Source organism: Megalobrama amblycephala, linkage group LG23, assembly GCF_018812025.1.
Source record: "Megalobrama amblycephala isolate DHTTF-2021 linkage group LG23, ASM1881202v1, whole genome shotgun sequence".
In the NCBI taxonomy this organism is placed as follows: Eukaryota; Metazoa; Chordata; class Actinopteri; order Cypriniformes; family Xenocyprididae; genus Megalobrama; species Megalobrama amblycephala.
In genome coordinates, this window is record NC_063066.1 from 25,146,945 (window position 1) to 25,165,315 (window position 18,371).

The 18,371-nt window shown below is 37.2% G+C and overlaps 1 protein-coding gene across 5 annotated transcripts in view; it reads left to right on the forward strand.

Moving 5' to 3' along the window:
- The first annotated feature begins 693 nt into the window (after nt 1-693).
- The window catches only part of LOC125259435 (transcription factor COE3), a 117,341-nt gene continuing 99,663 nt past the window's right edge, over nt 694-18,371 (forward strand). The window contains exons 1-3 of one of the 5 annotated variants that reach the window (XM_048177063.1): nt 694-1,840; nt 14,868-15,024; nt 17,159-17,222. In XM_048177063.1, coding sequence (XP_048033020.1) covers nt 1,707-1,840; nt 14,868-15,024; nt 17,159-17,222 — 355 coding nt within the window. In that variant the 5' untranslated portion in view covers nt 694-1,706. The remainder of the gene's footprint in view (nt 1,841-14,867; nt 15,025-17,158; nt 17,223-18,371) is intronic. The other 4 variants (XM_048177064.1, XM_048177066.1, XM_048177067.1 and 1 more) reach the window with 4 other exon arrangements.

The window sequence follows — 18,371 nt, forward strand, 5'->3', positions numbered from 1 at the left end:
TATGTAAAGATGCTTTAGCAAAATAACCACACAAATAGTCCCACAGTTGTTATTATTTAATAATAATAATGTGTAAATTATGAAGGAATCTGAGGTAAAAACAAACCTTTGATATGTTAAAGCAAATGACTGCATTATACGATATGGGCACTGCATTAGTCAATAATATTTGTTTGTTTTTTTTAGGTGAAATTGGGTTTGAATTTTTTCCTTAAATCCCACTGAGTCGTTTTCTGACTGTGAGCTCTGAGATAGCCCTGTAATAAATATTTAATCAGGCATCATTTGGTGGAATTTAGAATAATGCCAAAGAACACCAGAAACCCTTAATACAATGCGAGTTTGCACAATTAAAAATTTCTTTTGGATATGAATGTGTATATGAGCAAAAACATTATCCTATTTTCTGGATTCATTTTACTTAAATTATATAATAATTGTTAATATAATTTCATTTATTTTATATTTATATTGCAGGCGGGCTAATAATAATAATACTATGATTATTATTATTACTATTATTATCATATTTCATGCAGCTGTAAATAACCTTGCGGTTTCTCAAATTTGAATATTTCTTCTAATTCATCGAGCAGGAGGGCATCTTCATTCCCCAAGGTTTTACAAAATTAAGAGATGTCACTGTTTAATAATACTAATGAATATTACTTTATTATAGAATTATTATAGAATATTACTGCGTTGCGTCATCTGTGGAAACACCATAAAGTTCTAGAGAACATAATCTGTACAGTATGTTTAGGATCCGCATTCACTCTCTGTTTAATATCAAATCATACCGGCTGCTCTTTTAACTCCTGGAAAACGATGTAATCGATTATATTTTAATCTCGATAGATGAAACGCATCGAGAATGTTCCTGGGTATTAAAGGCAAGTGTCAGGTTAAACTTGAAAAGCACGAGACCACTTCCACTGACAGAGCGCTCAGTCCCTCTAACATCAGCTGAGTTTTTGCGGCGAATTTTGAAAATGACGCAAGGGATGACCGCGACCAATCAGAGCTCAGAACGGAGATTGACATGTAAATGACTTTGCCTTTTAAGGGCAAGTCTCCGCCCTCGTCAAGTCCACGCTTGTCCCCCCCGAGAGCGCTGGAGCCGCGGAACCCGAGAGAAGGTGCGCTCCGCTGGGACACAGGAGGCATAAAGAGACGGGGAGGGAGGGAATGAGATTTCTTGCTACCCAATCCCTCTTTTCCCCAGGGACAGCAAGCCTTCCCTGGTCCATCCCTCCCTCTTGTTTGGTAATCATTTCATTTTACTCCTTTTTGAAGCAGTCGCCCGTTTTATCCCACTTTTCATTTCACAATCCCGTGCGCGTCTGTTCGCCTTCTTCTTCAGAGCAAGTTCGCGTTCTCCCCTCGTTCTCCCCGCGACGAGAAGGTCTGCTTGATCCCGGCTGATCGTTTCCTTTGAGATGCTCCACAGCTCTTGCCTTCTCTCCACCCTCTTTTAACTAGAGACCGGTTAATCTTGAGTGAACTGAACTTGGGTTTGGAATCTAAAAGAAAGAGGAACACCCAAAGGGATACGGCAGCGCGTCTTTGGATAAGGACCTCTTTCCCCTTGTTGCACTTTGGGGAAGATTTTTTCCCTTTCAGTTGGTTTTTGTTAATCCAGGTGGTGCAGGAGGATTATTCCATTCGAGCTGGTGTAGAGAGACATCCCCCAGAAGGCTATTTTCATGTTCTCCATCCAGGACGGTCTCCCACGGGGAGCCTTGACCATGAAAGAAGAGCCCCTTACGAGTGGCATGACGCCGGTGCGCTCTTGGATGCAGAGCGCGGGGATACTGGATGCCAACACAGCTGCGCAAAGGTAAACATCACCAACAAGCTCCAAGTTGTTCATATTCCAAGTAGTTGGGTGCGTGAAACGGAGTGTCGTTAGAGGAAGCGCTTTGCCACAGTTCTCTGAGTGTTTCGAAACCGTTTGTTTTGAATCTGTAAGTGCTCGTACAAGGTCGTCGCGCGCAGCACACTATCCCAGTCAGTTTGCCGGCTGTTATTTAGTTGTAGACGTGTTGAAACTGATTGCGCCTCGTTAGTCGCTGCTCGCGCCGCTCCAGAAAGGCGTACTCTGATTACTCTGCCTGTCACACACGAGAAAACATTGTTCTACCTGATTTCTCTGTGCTTGAAAGAGAGCTGAAGATCTGTCAGTTTGTCTCGGGTAGGAATCTCCCGCTCATTTCGCGCTAATCCGGTGATGTTTCACGTGCATCTCTAGTGAGAGTAACTGACAAGCAGGAGTTACAGTTTGTTTGAAAAGAAAATATGCGATACATTGAAATGCCCTGTAGTTGATTCAAATGATCTTAAATTATTTATTCGGATATATCTTATTTTACAGAATATAACCGATAAATACTGAATGTGAGGGGGAAATGAGTTTGTGAGGCTATTACGCTGTAGTAAACAAAACTATTAGGCCTGTTTTCAAAAACAGAAAAGTCAAACCGATCTAATGCAAATCAAACCAAACATTTGCGCCTGAATCAAAGTTAGTTTTAGGACTGCGAGTTCCTCCGCATATACTCTCCCATGGGTTCAAGAATGATGTTGAAACACCGAGGAAATGTGTGCTGTTCTGTCCCAGCCTTCAAAGAGAGACCTGGGATTTTGAGAAATACTATGTTACACTTAAGTTGACTTGTAGAAGTTTTACTCAGAGGGACAAAAATGTGTTTGAGCAATTTAAAAAAAAATCTGATAGCAGCTCAAAATGATTATTGTCATGCTAAAACTGTTAGAAAAATATAGGAGTAGAGAAAATTGGAAAAACAGGAAGCATCAGACTAATTCTGCAAAATGAATTGTACATTAATGGAATAATAAGACAGGCACGCTTTTTTAGAAAATATACACGTGTGTTTTTGGACCAAAATTCTTTACTTCATAAACGCACAGAGAAAATTGACAAGGACTTGAGGAATGCTAATTTATTGTCATTGATTATTCTTTTTAAGGATATTTTAGCTCATTCAAAAACTTTACGTAGGCTATCTATTTATTATATACATTTAATTTGGTTGCAGCAGGGCCAGGCAATAAATTAACATATAAATACGAATTTATGTGATATGTATACTAAATTGAGCAGTAAAATGCAGTTAATGAGGCGGGTTGTTATTTTCTGCTGGTGTAGAAAAAGTATGCATCCTGAAATCAAAACATCTTCAGGACATACACTGAAGTAAGCTTTCGAAGCGTTTTTTAATGTAGCTACAAATAACCTTACAGTTCATTAAAAACATGTAGCCTACAAAGAGAGATATGCTGCGTTTACATGTTTTCGTGATTCCCTTGAAAATCCCCGCGGTATATTAATATTGCATATTGTGAAGGCTGGATAAAGTTGATGTTTCAAACTTACACGGAGGTCAGCTGCCGTGTGCAAGTGGCCGAAATCACCTGCCCATCCGCAGCCTTATATGCGCCAAAAACACCTTGTAGATCACCAGTATTTGCAGACGAAACTGTTGATGTTTTACTATGATATTAATTAGAGACAAAAAAATGCAGTCTTTGGGCATCTAATTACCCTAGATGGGATAAACTCACATCTTGAATTATTTATTTGGGGGAGAAAATAGTTGCATTGCATGTAAGTTACAATGCATATCGCATGCAAAAAGCCCCTATATGGAGTTTGATAAGAAAAAAGTACGTTTTTTATGTGCACTTATTTATTTAATTATTTCATATAAATCGGTCAAAATTATCGCGCGCTTTGTAGTCATTTCTCATGCATAACGTTGTGGTAAAAGGCCGTGCATGCTCATCATACAGCAGGGCTACAGGAAAAAGTCACTTATAAATGTTAATACTAAACACGCTCCCTCATAATAAATAATTTGCTCTAGCCAATTATCAGCCTCATACACAATACAAAATTCTCCCGCGCTCCTTACAAACGCAAACTATAGAGAAAGTGTCATGATAGCATCTTAAACTAAGACTCAAAGAATTAAAAAAAAAAAAGATTAAAAAGCGTTCTTAATTTTTAGCTGTTATAATCCTTCATTTATTAGTATTGTACATTTCTGTATATGTTATATATGAATGATTTAGTGAACTGTCAGGTAAAATAGCTATACATGCATCTCTTCTGCTTCTACTTTAAATCTATCATCTTTCTTGCTCTCTCACTCTTCATCCTAGTGCATTTTTTTAATAGAATTAGTGCTCCATTTTAATCTCAAATATACACTGATGGCAGGATATCAGTTTTATGGGTGCAGTAAAGGGTGTTCTCTTAAGAGACAGTAAAGTGAGTGAATCTAGACAAAAGAAGCAAAAATGAGCTTAATTTTATTTGAATCCTTAATGTGATCCTGTAAATAATACCATGTGTTGGCTATGGTGGTGATAGGTAGGTGTCTAGGGGTGAGCTTGGTGGAAAGTGCAACCTTTTTTTGGATTAGTGCTGTCAGAGTAAACAAGGAAAGTCATTATTTGGACACATTGAGAATTTGTGTTGAATTTTTACTGCAAAAATGAGGATTCATGTATGATCCCTTTATTATTACCCACAATATTTTAATATCTAATCAGAGTTCAGAAACACGGTGCGAATTTTCATTCAGCGTAAACTTGTTTGCATTTTTACGCAATCTAGATTGATGTAGATGGAGTTGGCTGAACAGGTTTGTGATGCTCAGGCAGCTCGGGGGTACGTTTGTGGGGTCCATCTCCCCCCGAGCATTTCTCTCTCTCTCTTTCGCTCGTTCTCTCTGGGCCTAGGGGTGAGTGAGAGGGCCGCACAGCTGGGGAACAGATTTCGATTGACCCTTTCACCGATTCCGTACCCCTACACTGTAAAACCTGGCAAAGTGAATTATGTCGCCTCTGTTTTGTCCACTGGGGGGGAGAAGGAGGGGTCAGACTAATGAAGTCCAGACCCCCAGGCTATATATATATATATATATATATATATATATATATATATATATATATATATATATAATATTAAAAAAAGCACATCTCTCCACACCATCCCAAAATCCCTTGCGTGCTGAAAGAGAGAGTGCAATGGCGGGATACATACTATTTTTACATGTTGCAACTCCAACTAAATAAGCAACTGGACGATACAGAAATAGCACTTGGCCGCTCAAAAAAAGTTGTCCATGCAAGTTTAAAACATGTCAGTATTCGTAAATACATTAAAACACTCACCAATTCACAAAACACACCTGATTTACAGGGTCTCGCTCTGTTCTATCTCAGTCGACGCCTGCATACTGGAATGTAACACAGAGAAACAAGTGTTTTAGAAACAGCTGCCCCATAACATGCTAGCGATTAGCGGCCGGCTGCAGGGCCACCTCGGTAATGACCCCATTAGAAACGTACAGGTGACCAGTTAATGATTTCAGCTGTAGGCCACTAACGATTTTAGAAGTTTTTTTAGAACAGTGTGAGCGAGAGAAAGAAACGAGTGCTGTAATTTGTAGTGTGTGTGCAGATCTGGCAGGTGCAGTCGGGCTAAACCTACAGCAAACATGCGCAAGTGCAATACTAATAAAACACACACAGACCCAGCACTTCACACACACAGCACGGCCTCTTATGTAGAGCTATCTCAGTCCAGCTGAGGAGAGACATGTGACCAGTGCATTGATCAAGGCGTCCAGAGCAGATCAGTTACAATGAGGCCCTGACTAATTTTCACTCTCTCTCATGATTGAAAGAAAAACAAATATATTGCAATTTGGAGGGATACAATAATCGGAAAGGAATTCAGTGTGATTAAAGTATAAAAATGCAATAATATTCGGATGTAACAAATGTAAATACCCGTTTCATATGCACTTGATACACTTCTGCCGCTCTATTCTTTGTCACATGCTCAATTAGAGTGTCCTAATCGCATGAAACGTTTGTCTGTAATTTAGCCGTCCAGCTCCAGGAAATAACTTCTCACTGTGCAATGGCTTACTTGTCTCGGTGCAATTACGAACAAATTAGAAATTAGCTGGAAGTGTTTAGCACTGGCTGGTTATACACTTTTACGATTAAAGAAGCCGAGTATTATGTTTCTGGAGTGTCTGAAGGTGCCGTCAGCTGTTTGAATTTGTTTGTGGATGTGTGTTCATCTTTATGGCTAGTTACACTGGCTTTATAGTATGATTAGCAATCATTGTGTGAACGGTGATTCTTTGCATTTAGCTTTATTATAATGAAAACTATTATTTGGATACATTAAAAGCTCTTTTTATATTTCCTCAAAACCAAAAAAGACACATTTATTTACTCAGACTTGCATGTTAAAACTGAATCAGCATTCAGAAACCTTTATGAGGCATTTCACACATTACTTTGCATAAAAAAGTCTGGGTTCATAATCATATGTAGCCTACATGTTCTTGTTTTGTCACAGCTGTGGAGCGTTCCACACTGACATCCCATAGCCCATGATAGCGAGCGATAAACAAACGGGGCTGAATTTGATTAGATGTCTAATCTGTGAGTGAGCCGTGAGTCTATTGACTCAGATCATCTCTTGTTGAGAGCTACAATCAGTGAGCAATGATGGTACATCAACTCCTCTGACTCCACGGGCCATTCAGCAGAGCACCTTCTCTTTGGAGTAATACGTCAAAAGAGACGTCTAGCTAAATATTGGTGGCAAAAGCAGTGTTTTGTGTGTGCGAAAGTCAGTCGCTCATTGTTTTTTGTGTAAATTCAGATTTTGTTTAATGCGTTTGTTTAAAACATGCTTTTAATTGGCATTGTTTAAACCATTGCATGATTTGATTCCATTTAGATTGAGATTATTCAAAATCATCAATCAATCAAAAAAAAAAAAAAGTAAATAAATAAATGGATGATTAATGACATTGAAAAGGAAATATTTTGGCTTTTTTGAGAACCAAGCATATTATATAAGCCAGTGCACATTTAACCAAACATATCGGGGTATATTGAAAGAAAAAGAAAAAAAAAAAGGAAAGGAAAACAGTGTACATCTTAAACAATTGCATATGAAGTTTGTATTGCTTTCAAGGTTTTACTTTTAGATATATTTCCAAATACATTTTAATGTCAATTCAAATAGTCTTTTTGCAAACCATTTGACTATATGAATATAATAACAATCAAATATAATAATTAAATAAAAAATAAAAGTACGTTTTTATTACCATCCAATGAGAAAAACCTTCAAAACATCAATGTACTTTTAGAACTGAACCCTCTTATGCATTATGTCCAAAAGAAGCCATTTTTTGAGTTACCTTAAGTGATAACGTTTGACCCTTACCCATAATTCTATACGTCTTCTTCATACATCGTTTTTTTGTTGTTGTTTTTCTTACTTCTGTTGCATTGCATATGCATACCTCTATTGAAATACATAATTTCCAGTCAAACCAAAATTTATTCAGACATCTTGAACATTTCATTCATTAATACAGTTTATTTATTTATTAATAAAATATGACAAGATCTTAAACTGTGTCAGAAAAAAAAAAAAATCTTATTTATGTCAGATAACACTTAAGCAAAACATGGTCAGGTCAAGTGTCTGAATAATGTTTGGTCCCAAATTTGATCAATTTTACTGGTAGTCCACTGTATGAAGAATTTTTGGGTATAATATGTCACAGTTTACTTTATTTTGCTATCCTCACTTACATAAAAGAACTATAGTGTCCTGCACCCACAAGTAAAATTATATATATATATCTGTTTTCTCTATTTTGTTTTTAATAATTCATGCATCAGGGGTTATGGGAACACAATCAGGAACAGAGATGCATGTAAAGATTACTTTTCGGATGTCTGTAAAGTGTTAGTATTTGTGTGTGTGAATAAAACGGCGAGCAGGCGGTGGCAGTGATGCAGGCAGCTGGTGATGTATGTGCCAGCTTATCGCTGGGAGACGTGACAGACAGGCCGTTTGTGTTTGTGTGGCAATAGAAATCATGGAGAAATGACAGGCCTTCTTTATGCAAAGATCCTCTCAGACACGTTTGCTTTGACTTACGGCCACCCGTTACTGTGCAGCGGTGACAAATGCCTCTATTACTCCTTGCACTCAGTCATTCTAGGAAGGTTTTCCTATGATTCCACGTCGTAACATCCAATTAGCGATAAAGAAACAAAGATGCCGACTATCCATAAATGCAATCAGCACATCTGGCGCAGCGCTTTCACCTCAGATAACAGCCATGTAAAACAGACATTTTTATACTTTAGGGGGATCTAAATTGCCCATTTTGACAATTTACAATGCACAAGGCTTGTGTTGAACAATTAAATCACAACATACTTGAGTCGAAAGAGAACGAGAGCTACACAGATGAAATCGCAACAGGCCAAGTGAACCAAAAAAAAAAAAAAAAAAGACCCGGTTTGACCACAAGTGGGATTTAGGTTTCAAAACAACCTCTTCTTCTCTCTCTTTTCCTATTCTCGTTCTGTTTCTGCTCTCCACTAATCCCAATATGCTGCCCGTGCTCCTACAGCGCTTTAGTCCTCAACTCATTAAATCTTATTACACAGCTAATAAGCGCTAACCAAACATACCGCTGCCATGCTGACTGCCCGCTGCCGCCCCCAACACCACACGAGCACACACACACACACACACACACACACACACATAAGCATGGGCAAATGTATGCCACAGTAATTGTCTCTTTCTGCATAAATTACTCCTCATGTAAACATAGAGTATGTGCATATCTTAGTATCCACCATCCTCCAAAATACTTCCACACAGACCCTGATGAGCACAAGAAAAGCGAGCATGCTCTGGTTCTCAGCTTCCTCCTTTCTCATTTGGTCTGTTTTGGACATTTATTAGAGTAAAGGTCAAATATGATTTCCTTATGTTGGTTTATTTAGAGAATAATCTCCCATTGCAGGTTTTTGATGAAGGCAGGTGCTTTATTGACCAATCGTAGCTGATATCATCCAGCCATGTAACCTTTTTTTTTTTTTTTTTTTTTTTTTTTTTTGACGAGACCTTTCTGAGAGGGAAACTGGTTCTGAGACCTTTCTGAAAGGACGGAAGCAGCAAAAGAGAACAAGAAATTATTAAAAAAGTGGAAATGAGGGAGGAAGAGTGCAAGAGAGAGAGAGAACAAGATTTACATTTACTTGTTGGATCAGCACGTTGGCGCACAGCCAGGGCAGAGATGATTTTTCCGCGTCACATTTGTATAAACAGAGTGCTGCTGTACGGCTCATTAGTTCGATAGTGAGAGAGAGAGACGAGCTGTAGTTAAAGACTTCCCTTTGTCACAGTCCATCACAGGCGTGATTAATGTCACCAAGATGTGGGGCTGAGACCGTGATGCCACACATATGCCACACACACACTACCTGTGTCATATATAATTTTGCAGCCGTTTTAACAGACACTTCATGGAAAAATAAGTAATACTGGTTGATATATTCAATACGGAATTAATACAATAAAGATACAGATACAATACAGATAAAAATCAATACGTTTTTGAACAAAGATGAATACATTTATTCAGCAAGGGTGCATTCATTTGATCAAAAGTGACAGTAAAGAAATTTGTAATGTTACTTTTAAACTTTTTATTCATCAAAGAATCGCGATAAAAATGTGTCAAGGTTTCCACAAAAATAATAAGCAGCACAACTAGTTGCAACATTAATAAAAATAAATGTTTCTTCAGCATATTTTTGAAGGATTATGTGACACTGAAGACTGTAGTGAGAATCACAGGTATAAATGACATTTTAAAGTATATTAAAATAGAAATAGTTGTTTAAAACTTTTTTTTTTGTTAATTCCCAGTTTTTACCGCATTTTTGATCAAATAAATGCAGCTTTGGTGAGCATAAGATACTTCTTTCAAATAATTACAAATTTTACCGACTTCAAACAAAGGGTAGTGTATATTTAAGATAACTTTAAATCAGAATAACTCATGAAAATGCTCATTTTCTTTACTCTCATTGACTTCATTTTGGGTGCTGCAGAGATCCCATGATTAAAGTGTATAAATAATAATAGTAATTTCAAAATTGACACCCTTTCTTATTCATTTAATATAGTCTCCTGACCTAATCAAAATCAATTTTACAAAAAATAAATTTGTTTTATTATATTTTTCTACAATGTAATGAAAGTGTTTTTTGTCCAGTATTGTAGAGAAATATAATAAAACGTTTACACGACAACGATCTACTAAAAACGTAAAAAGCATTTCCTTCGTGTTTTTCGCGAAGAGATCCCCGTTCACACAGATCTGTGAAAACAACTAAAAACGTTGTATTATGCATGCCAGGCCAGTAGTTGGCGATGTCACTTTGTAAAGAAACACTATGCGCCTATAGACTGAACATGTAGTACACATGCACATGATATCACTGTTTTCACTGATTCACTCTTTTTCAGATACCGTTATTCGGAGACGATAACGGTATCGTTTTCAAAAACTTGCACTTTGCGTTTTCAGGCCCCCAAAACGATGTTGTTGTGTAAATGAATGACCAAACACATAAAAAGCTTTCAGTTTTTAGCTGAAAATGGTGTCGTGTAAACGCCCCCTAAGTATGTGAAATAAATCATTTAATTTTATAGATGTGATTCGTCAAAGTAATGTGACATTTTTCATGCAGGACTTTTAAAATATGTTACCAAATTAATTTCTTCAGTGTTAAGTATGCATCTTTTACAATGCTTAATAACTTTATCTAACTTGGAAACATCTTTTCTTTTTTGCTGACGTAATCTAAAAATAGTAGTAAACAATAACCTAACATGATGATCCAATCAAATCCTGATAGCTGATATCAAGTACCGCTCTACATTATTTGAATACCAAATACTCTGTTTTACTCTAAAATATGACATGTTGTTGTGTTGTAATTGACATATTTACAATAGAGTGGTGCAGGGATGATGGCAAAACCCGGAAGACTAATTCCGGGTTTTGACGTCAATTTCGAATGTTTGAGGAGTGTGTGCAGTTTACGTTGTAGAACAAAACGTCCAAGTATCGTTGAGTTATGTTTACCACAGTCCTTATTTTACTACAACGTAAACTGCACACACTCCTCAAACATTCGAAATTCATGTTTTCAGATCTTATTTTACTCATAAACCACAGGAAAATCTTGAGGGAACTATTGGCAAATTAGTCTTCCGTTTTTTTTGACGTCATTCCTGCAGCATTCTATGTCAAAATTTCAATCTTAAACATTTTGATTTCTCATTATTTTGCAGTGAGATGATTGTTTTATTGAGATGTACATGTGAAGGCATCACTCACACACGTCATCTAACTCCTCAATATCTCAGCAGATCCTGCTGTATCCTGTGTATCGGCAGATTCTTCTCCTCTGCATGTTCATTAGCAGATGATTTCAGAGTTTGAGTCTCTACACTTAGTATCTATTTCCCTCAAGTGTTCAGGCCCTTGAGCTGTGAGGATCTTAGCCTGGGGTTACTTTTTTCATTTAACATAATTAGACTTTGCTGTATCGCATTAAGCCTGCAGTGTGCAAAGGGCCGCAGACTGAACCACCGACTGCCATTGCATAAAGAAAGACGGTGCTCTCGTATTCTGAAATGTCATCATTACAAACCCTTCAGCTCCTGCTACGAGTGGTTTATTGTTAAAGCGGTTCTGTGAGACTGTATTTATTGATTCAAATAAAAGTCTTCAAGTGGAGGGTGTTTTTACGTCCAGAATTGTGTCAGAACGTGGGCTGTTTCTGGCTTGCACGCTTTTTTTCCTTTTATTTCTCTCTGCTCTGTGACGAGAAGATGTCAAACAGTGTGTTTAACTGAGGCCGTGTGCTGTAGCCGTCCGTTAGCGACTGATTTACACTGCTTTGCTGTCTATGTGTGTGTGTTTGTCACCTCGAAAGCTGTTATTTCAATACGGAGCGAGTGAGAGCTGTCCAATCGTGCCTGCCTCTGACTCACAACTGCTGGAGTGGATATGGCAGCAATCAACATAATTAAAATAATAACACTAACAAGCTTTCCGATTCGATCGTTTCCTGCACGTAAAGATCCGTGCTTTGCGAGACTGTGCGGGAACGCTGTCTCTCTCCTTCACCCCATCAGAAACATGACGCCTGGCTTTGTAACCGAGCTGATGGGGTAATGGAGAGGAGCTCATGATGCAATGCGTGTGTGTTTAAGTGTGATGCTGTTTTTTTTTTTTTTTTTTCTTTATCTTCCCCACAAATGTGTCATGTTGTAATTCTGTCTTCCTATGTGAAGGTGATAATTTGTGTTTACATGTGCTTGTGCAGGATTTGGGCCCAGACTGTTGATGTATACTGCATATATATTTATGTATTATTATCTGCTAATTCTTTTATAATTATTATGCGTGGAGCTAATTTAAAAGTGTCACACTTTAGGATCATTCATATAAATTTGAAGTGTTTATAAGTAATCGACATGTTACATGTCCGCTAACATTTTTTTTTTGACATAATATAATATATAATATGTTGTTGTGATCTTGTCGTATCGTCTTATTTTGTATGCCTTTTTCTTATTGCGTTTAGAGGGCATCTGTCAGACTTAGCACCGCCCTGACCAGTCAGACTGCTAAAGATCTTCACTGCGAATCAATTACTACAGATGAAGAAGATCATATTTCCCATTTACGTTGAAGTCATCCGCTTTAAAAGTGCTCCTCCCAGAATCCCCCTCCCACAGCCTCTTCTGTGAAAGCTGTTTTTGCCTTCAGTGTAGTAACCTCAACTTCACGAATGAGATTTCACCAGGCTCAGATACAAATGAAGCATTAAGCCCTGGTAATAGTACTGGGGAGGGGTCAGGCTTTATTAATGTCCTATCAGGGGAATATCTCAACGAGCGGAGACAGAGAGCAGGCCGCTTTCCAAAACACTGGCTCCCCACCCCGAGCCCAGCAGATGAACAAATATTTATGTATGAGCATATTTTGGAGATTCAAATGCATTTCGGCCCACCTCGTCAGGGTAACGAGTAAATAATGAACAGACTTAACAATGACAGCTGCAATTTATGTCTGTGAACATTACGCATTTTTCATTTAATGATTTAGGGAATTATAAATATTACGGGGCATTTGTTTTGCCTTAAAGGTGATGCCATTTTTTCTATGAATTATGTTAAAATGCTTTCTCCGTTTTTGTTGTTTAGGAAAGAAGTCTGCATTTATTTGATCAAAATACACTAAAAGACTATATAATACCACACTGTAATACTGCACAGTAAATACTGTAATAATAATAATACAATTTTAACACAACATATTTTAAAATGTAATTTATTCCTGTGATGACAAAGCTGAATTTTCAGCGTCTTCAGGGTCACGTGATCCTTTGGAAATCATTCTAATATGCTGATTTGCTGTTTGGGGCGGGACTATCTGTTTGGCAACCAATGGCTGAAGTGTTTTGGGAAACCTTTTTGAAACAAGTCATTATTTTTGGTGATACTAGTTGGTACGTAATCACCTTTATATACATAAATTTAGTGCTTTCAAATGATTAACCGTGATTAATCGCGTAAAAGATTTGTGTTTACATAATATACGCGTGCGTGTACTGTGTATATTAATTATGTATATATAAATACACACACGCATGTATATATTTAACAAAAATATATTATATTTATATATAAAATATTTATATTTATATATCATATAAATGATATATAAATATACATGTAAATATTTCTTCAATAAATATGTGTATTTGTGTTTTAATAAATATACACACATCACAATGAATCATTTGACAGCACTAAAACACATACATAAATATTTATCTATAATTATTTATTTATAATTAAATTATATTGTTATCATTTAATATTTGAATACATGTCAAAATTCTTTGTTAAAATGTAATGTGGAAAAAGTGTTCGAGTTAGACTGAGTGCTTGATGTGCTTGAGGGAAGGGATGCATGCATTACCACCCTATTAAAAATACAGATCACCTGCATTTTAATCTTCCTTCCTTTACTTCAGGCCTTCATCTCTCTCTGAGGACCATGTGTCCACTGATCCAGGTATGGGAAGATGATCAGTGCATGCATCAGTGGACCATGGCTGACGGTTTGATTGATAGGTGGACGTGTAGGGTTGGCGTAGAGGTGCGGGCCTCCTTCTCTCGGGCTGCGGGAGGATCCTCGGTCTCTGTCAGTCCTTCTTTGCCACGCGTTCTAATCGATGCTCAAGTGCGCGAGTCAGGATGGAAGCTTCTATCGGCTGAACCCTGGGGAGGCCCGAGCAGGTTTGACTGACAGGTCAGGGAAAGAGGAACGCAGCAGTTGCCAGGCGAGCCGTACCCAGTAGCGATTGGCAGCCGCAAAGGCAGACGGTGCCTTCTGGGGTCCCCGCTCCGCGCCAGATTCCAATTGTTGAGGTGGCAGAGCAGAGAGGGGCAGACAATAGAGTTCATGGCACACACAGGGCATGAGAAAACAAGCCAAATATCTCTCTTCTAACACCTCTCAGTAATGTCCTGTTATCTCTCTTTGTAACAGCTTGTTTGCCTTTCCTGCAGTATTTCCTGTCTTTATCATTTCACGGATTTGATTTGGGATTGTTGTACAAGTATACATGGGAGTTTGCATATTCCCATGTAGAAAAATGTTGTGATTCACACGCAGATCTTGTAGACATTGCGACATCGATAGACATCGATGTAGACATTGCGGTGACTTTTCAACAACACGCCGTTATATATTTATGTGCAATGTGATATTATTTGTAAAAGTTCATGTGAAACTGCCAGTTCATCTTTCTGCAAGCTCATATTTTGAGTGATTATTTGGGTTACAGTACATTAATCTCTCTTTCTTCCATCTCTCTCTCTCTCTCTCTCTCTCTTGTAGTGGTGTGGGTTTGGCAAGAGCCCATTATGAGAAGCAGCCTCCTTCGAACCTGCGCAAGTCAAACTTCTTCCACTTTGTGCTGGCCCTGTATGACCGGCAGGGACAACCCGTCGAGATCGAGAGAACCTCCTACGTGGACTTTGTGGAAAAAGACAAAGTAAGCACTCTGTCACTAATAGCCGCCGCTCTACAACGTAACAGGATTTGTGATATGCTGGGGTGCTGCTTATTGAACTTGGAGAACATGCTAAGAATGTACTGGATGGTATAATTGTTTGTAGATGCATTATACCATAATTCTGATAAAGCTGAAAAGTTCTCATAGATTTTATTTTAAAATCTTTAAAACCTAAAATGTGAGATTTTACGTCATCTCACACTTTGAATAGTTTTATTTTTATTGTTGCATGGGTTAAAATCATTGTTTATTTTTAGAAATGAATCTGATTGTAGTTTTTGAAGGTTAAAAGTAATAAATAATAATATGTTAATATATCGTAACATAAAAAAAAATCCTAAACATTTTCCAAACCCCCTTCAACAATGTTTAATATAAAGTTGTTTTAAAAGTTTTATTAACCAAAAAAATGTTAATAAATACTTATTGATCATACACATTCATTATTTGAAATTATTATCATGTGTTTTGGATGTATCATTCCAAGATGCTGTTAATATAAATACTCGGTTTATAAAACTACACCAACAATTTTTTTCAACATCCCCCAAACCCTCTGCAACAATGTAAGAATTGCAGCAATGTACACAATATATAATATATATAGTAATATATATTAGTTTTAAATCTATTATATATTAAATTATATTCTTTATTTTTTGTTGTTTTTTTGTGTGGATGCAGTGTGTATGCGTGAGATCTAAGTTCAGAGCTTGACACTCACAATATCTCACACTCAATATTGTCATTCTCAATAGTAGCAGTACCAAATAATACGTCTAGGGGGCAGCAATGAGACCATAAGAAGTGCATTAACAATATTATTTAAAATGTTCTTACTAACTTTAAAGCATCATTTATTTTTTAAATGATAAAATATTAAGCTTTTATAAGAAAACACTGTGTTAAGCATATTATTACCTCACATTATTTTATTCTTCTTCTGAGTCTAATTCTCAGGATTAGCATCATGGGAATAAATCTTGCTCTTTCCCAAAGCGTTGCTCTAAAAATCACGGTACCACTAGCTCCATTCTGGAGTGTAGTCGTGTGTTTGTACCTGCTAGCCCCGCGGTGTATGTCGGAGGGTAGTCCTGCTTACCCCGCAGTGTGTGTGTCGGGGGGTTGTTCTCAGTAAAAGGTTACAGAGAACAGCTCCGCCCACCGTCATGTGGGACGGGGTCCAGCTGGCACGGTCAGCGCTCTGTCCTCACTGTCCGTTCACCTCCGCCATAACCCCCGCCCAGCATCCCCTCTACACACTCCTCCACTCCACCCTGGGTTGCTGCCAAGACGCTACCACTGAACTTGGCAGTGAGGAGATAGAGAAAGACTGACGACATGTGTGGGTGTGTCGTGTTCCTGCGTCTCATTGGATTGATGTTACATCAGGGGGAAATAACTCACCTGAAGCCTGGATGTGATGCTTAAATGTAAACCTCACACGATCTTAGTCCAATGAGTGAAATAAAACTAGGCTCACATTTGGATGCACTGCAGTTCTTGTGCTGTGATTTCGAAATGATTTCAGAGTGAATGCCTTCAAACAATGTAAGTAAGATAAAAAAAAAGGACTTTTATTGAGCATTGAGGATACTTCAAATTGATCAAAAGTGACAATAAAGACATTTATAAGTTCATTAAAGATTCTGTTTCAAAGAAATGCTGTTCTTTTGAACTTTATATTCATCAAAGTATCCTGAAATAAACTATTATACTGTTGTTTCCACAAAAAATATTAAGCAGCACAACAATTTTCAGTCATTACCATGACATTCGCAGTTCAGATCTGAAGGTCAATGTGCTGAGATTACTTGTCTTGATGGTAAATGCTTTAATAAATAACCCCAATAAACACAGTACACACTGTAAAAAAGAATTGTTGGTTTAACTTAAAAAAGTAAGTTACCTGGTTGCCTTCAAATTTTGAGTTTATATTGAAATTAAAAATTTGAGTTAATACAATGAAGATGATTGATTTCAATCAACAGAAACTCACAATGTTATGCTGTCTGAGTTGATTTGACAAAAGAAAAAATGTTTTTTTTACAGTGCATATATATGCTGTTTTTGATTCTCATACATTGTCCTACTTGCTTTTGTGTCCTTTTAGGAATACAATGGTGAGAAGACCAACAATGGCATCCACTACAGGTTACAGCTTCTCTACAGCAACGGTGAGGCCCATACTGCTCCTCCAAACCCTTTCCATATCCCATCAATAACAAAGACATATTGCGAGGCAGAGCGGGGCCAACTGTAAACGATATGTAACCACAATCATGCAACATGTCTCATCACATCTGGGAGAGTATTTGAGAGCTCCATCTGTTTATCCTGAGAAGAGTTCATGCTGTTGAACACATTTGCCACCCTTTCACAGTTTACGCTCATGTCTAATGTCATTCCACGCTACTCACCCACACAGACACTTTAAACATGGTCTCATTTAGCTCTTAGTTCTTACTAAGTACATACAGACTGGCTACATCTGTCAGAGCAGGTATGATGTTACACGTGTCAATATTAGTGATTTAAATAGTGATATATATAATACACGCACATTGGCATCACAGGAATAAATGATATATTAAAAATAGAAACGTTATTTTAAATTGTAATATTTCACAGTATTGCTATTTTTACTGTATTTTTGATTAAATAAATGCAGCCTTGGTGAGCATAAGAGACTTCTTTCAAAAACAGTAAAAAATATCTTACTGATGTACATATTTGCATAATATAAGAACATTTATTGATTTACACAGTCATGGTAACACTTTAAAGTAACTTTCATTAAACATTGTTACATTATTCAATGCTTAACAGATCTTCAGTCAAAGAATTATCACCCAAAAATTAAAATTATGTTATCATTTACCCTCATGTTGTTTCAAACCCATATGACTGGGCAAGTTTTGTTTACAATGAACGATGAGCTTTTAAGCTTTAAGCTTTTAAGCTCCATAAAAGTACTATAGAAGTGGTCCAACAACTTGTGTACAATATTTCAGGTCTTCTGAATCCATGCAATATCTCTGGCATTTATGATAAAAGTAGCGATATCCAGTTCATGAACAAATAATTGTTTTGAGTTGGATTTTTTTAATAAATCTGTTCATCCTTTCCACAAAACCTGACTAATACATTTCCTGCATTCAGTTCGGGTTTGGAGGTTGAATAAATTAAGTGAACTATTCTTTTAATGTACATTTAAACAGTTAGAAATGCCACCTTGAAATATCTGAAAATTAAAATGAAAGTTATCATAAAGTTTGACTCAACATGAAGAGTCTGAACCAAAGACTCAATACAAGACTGTTCTC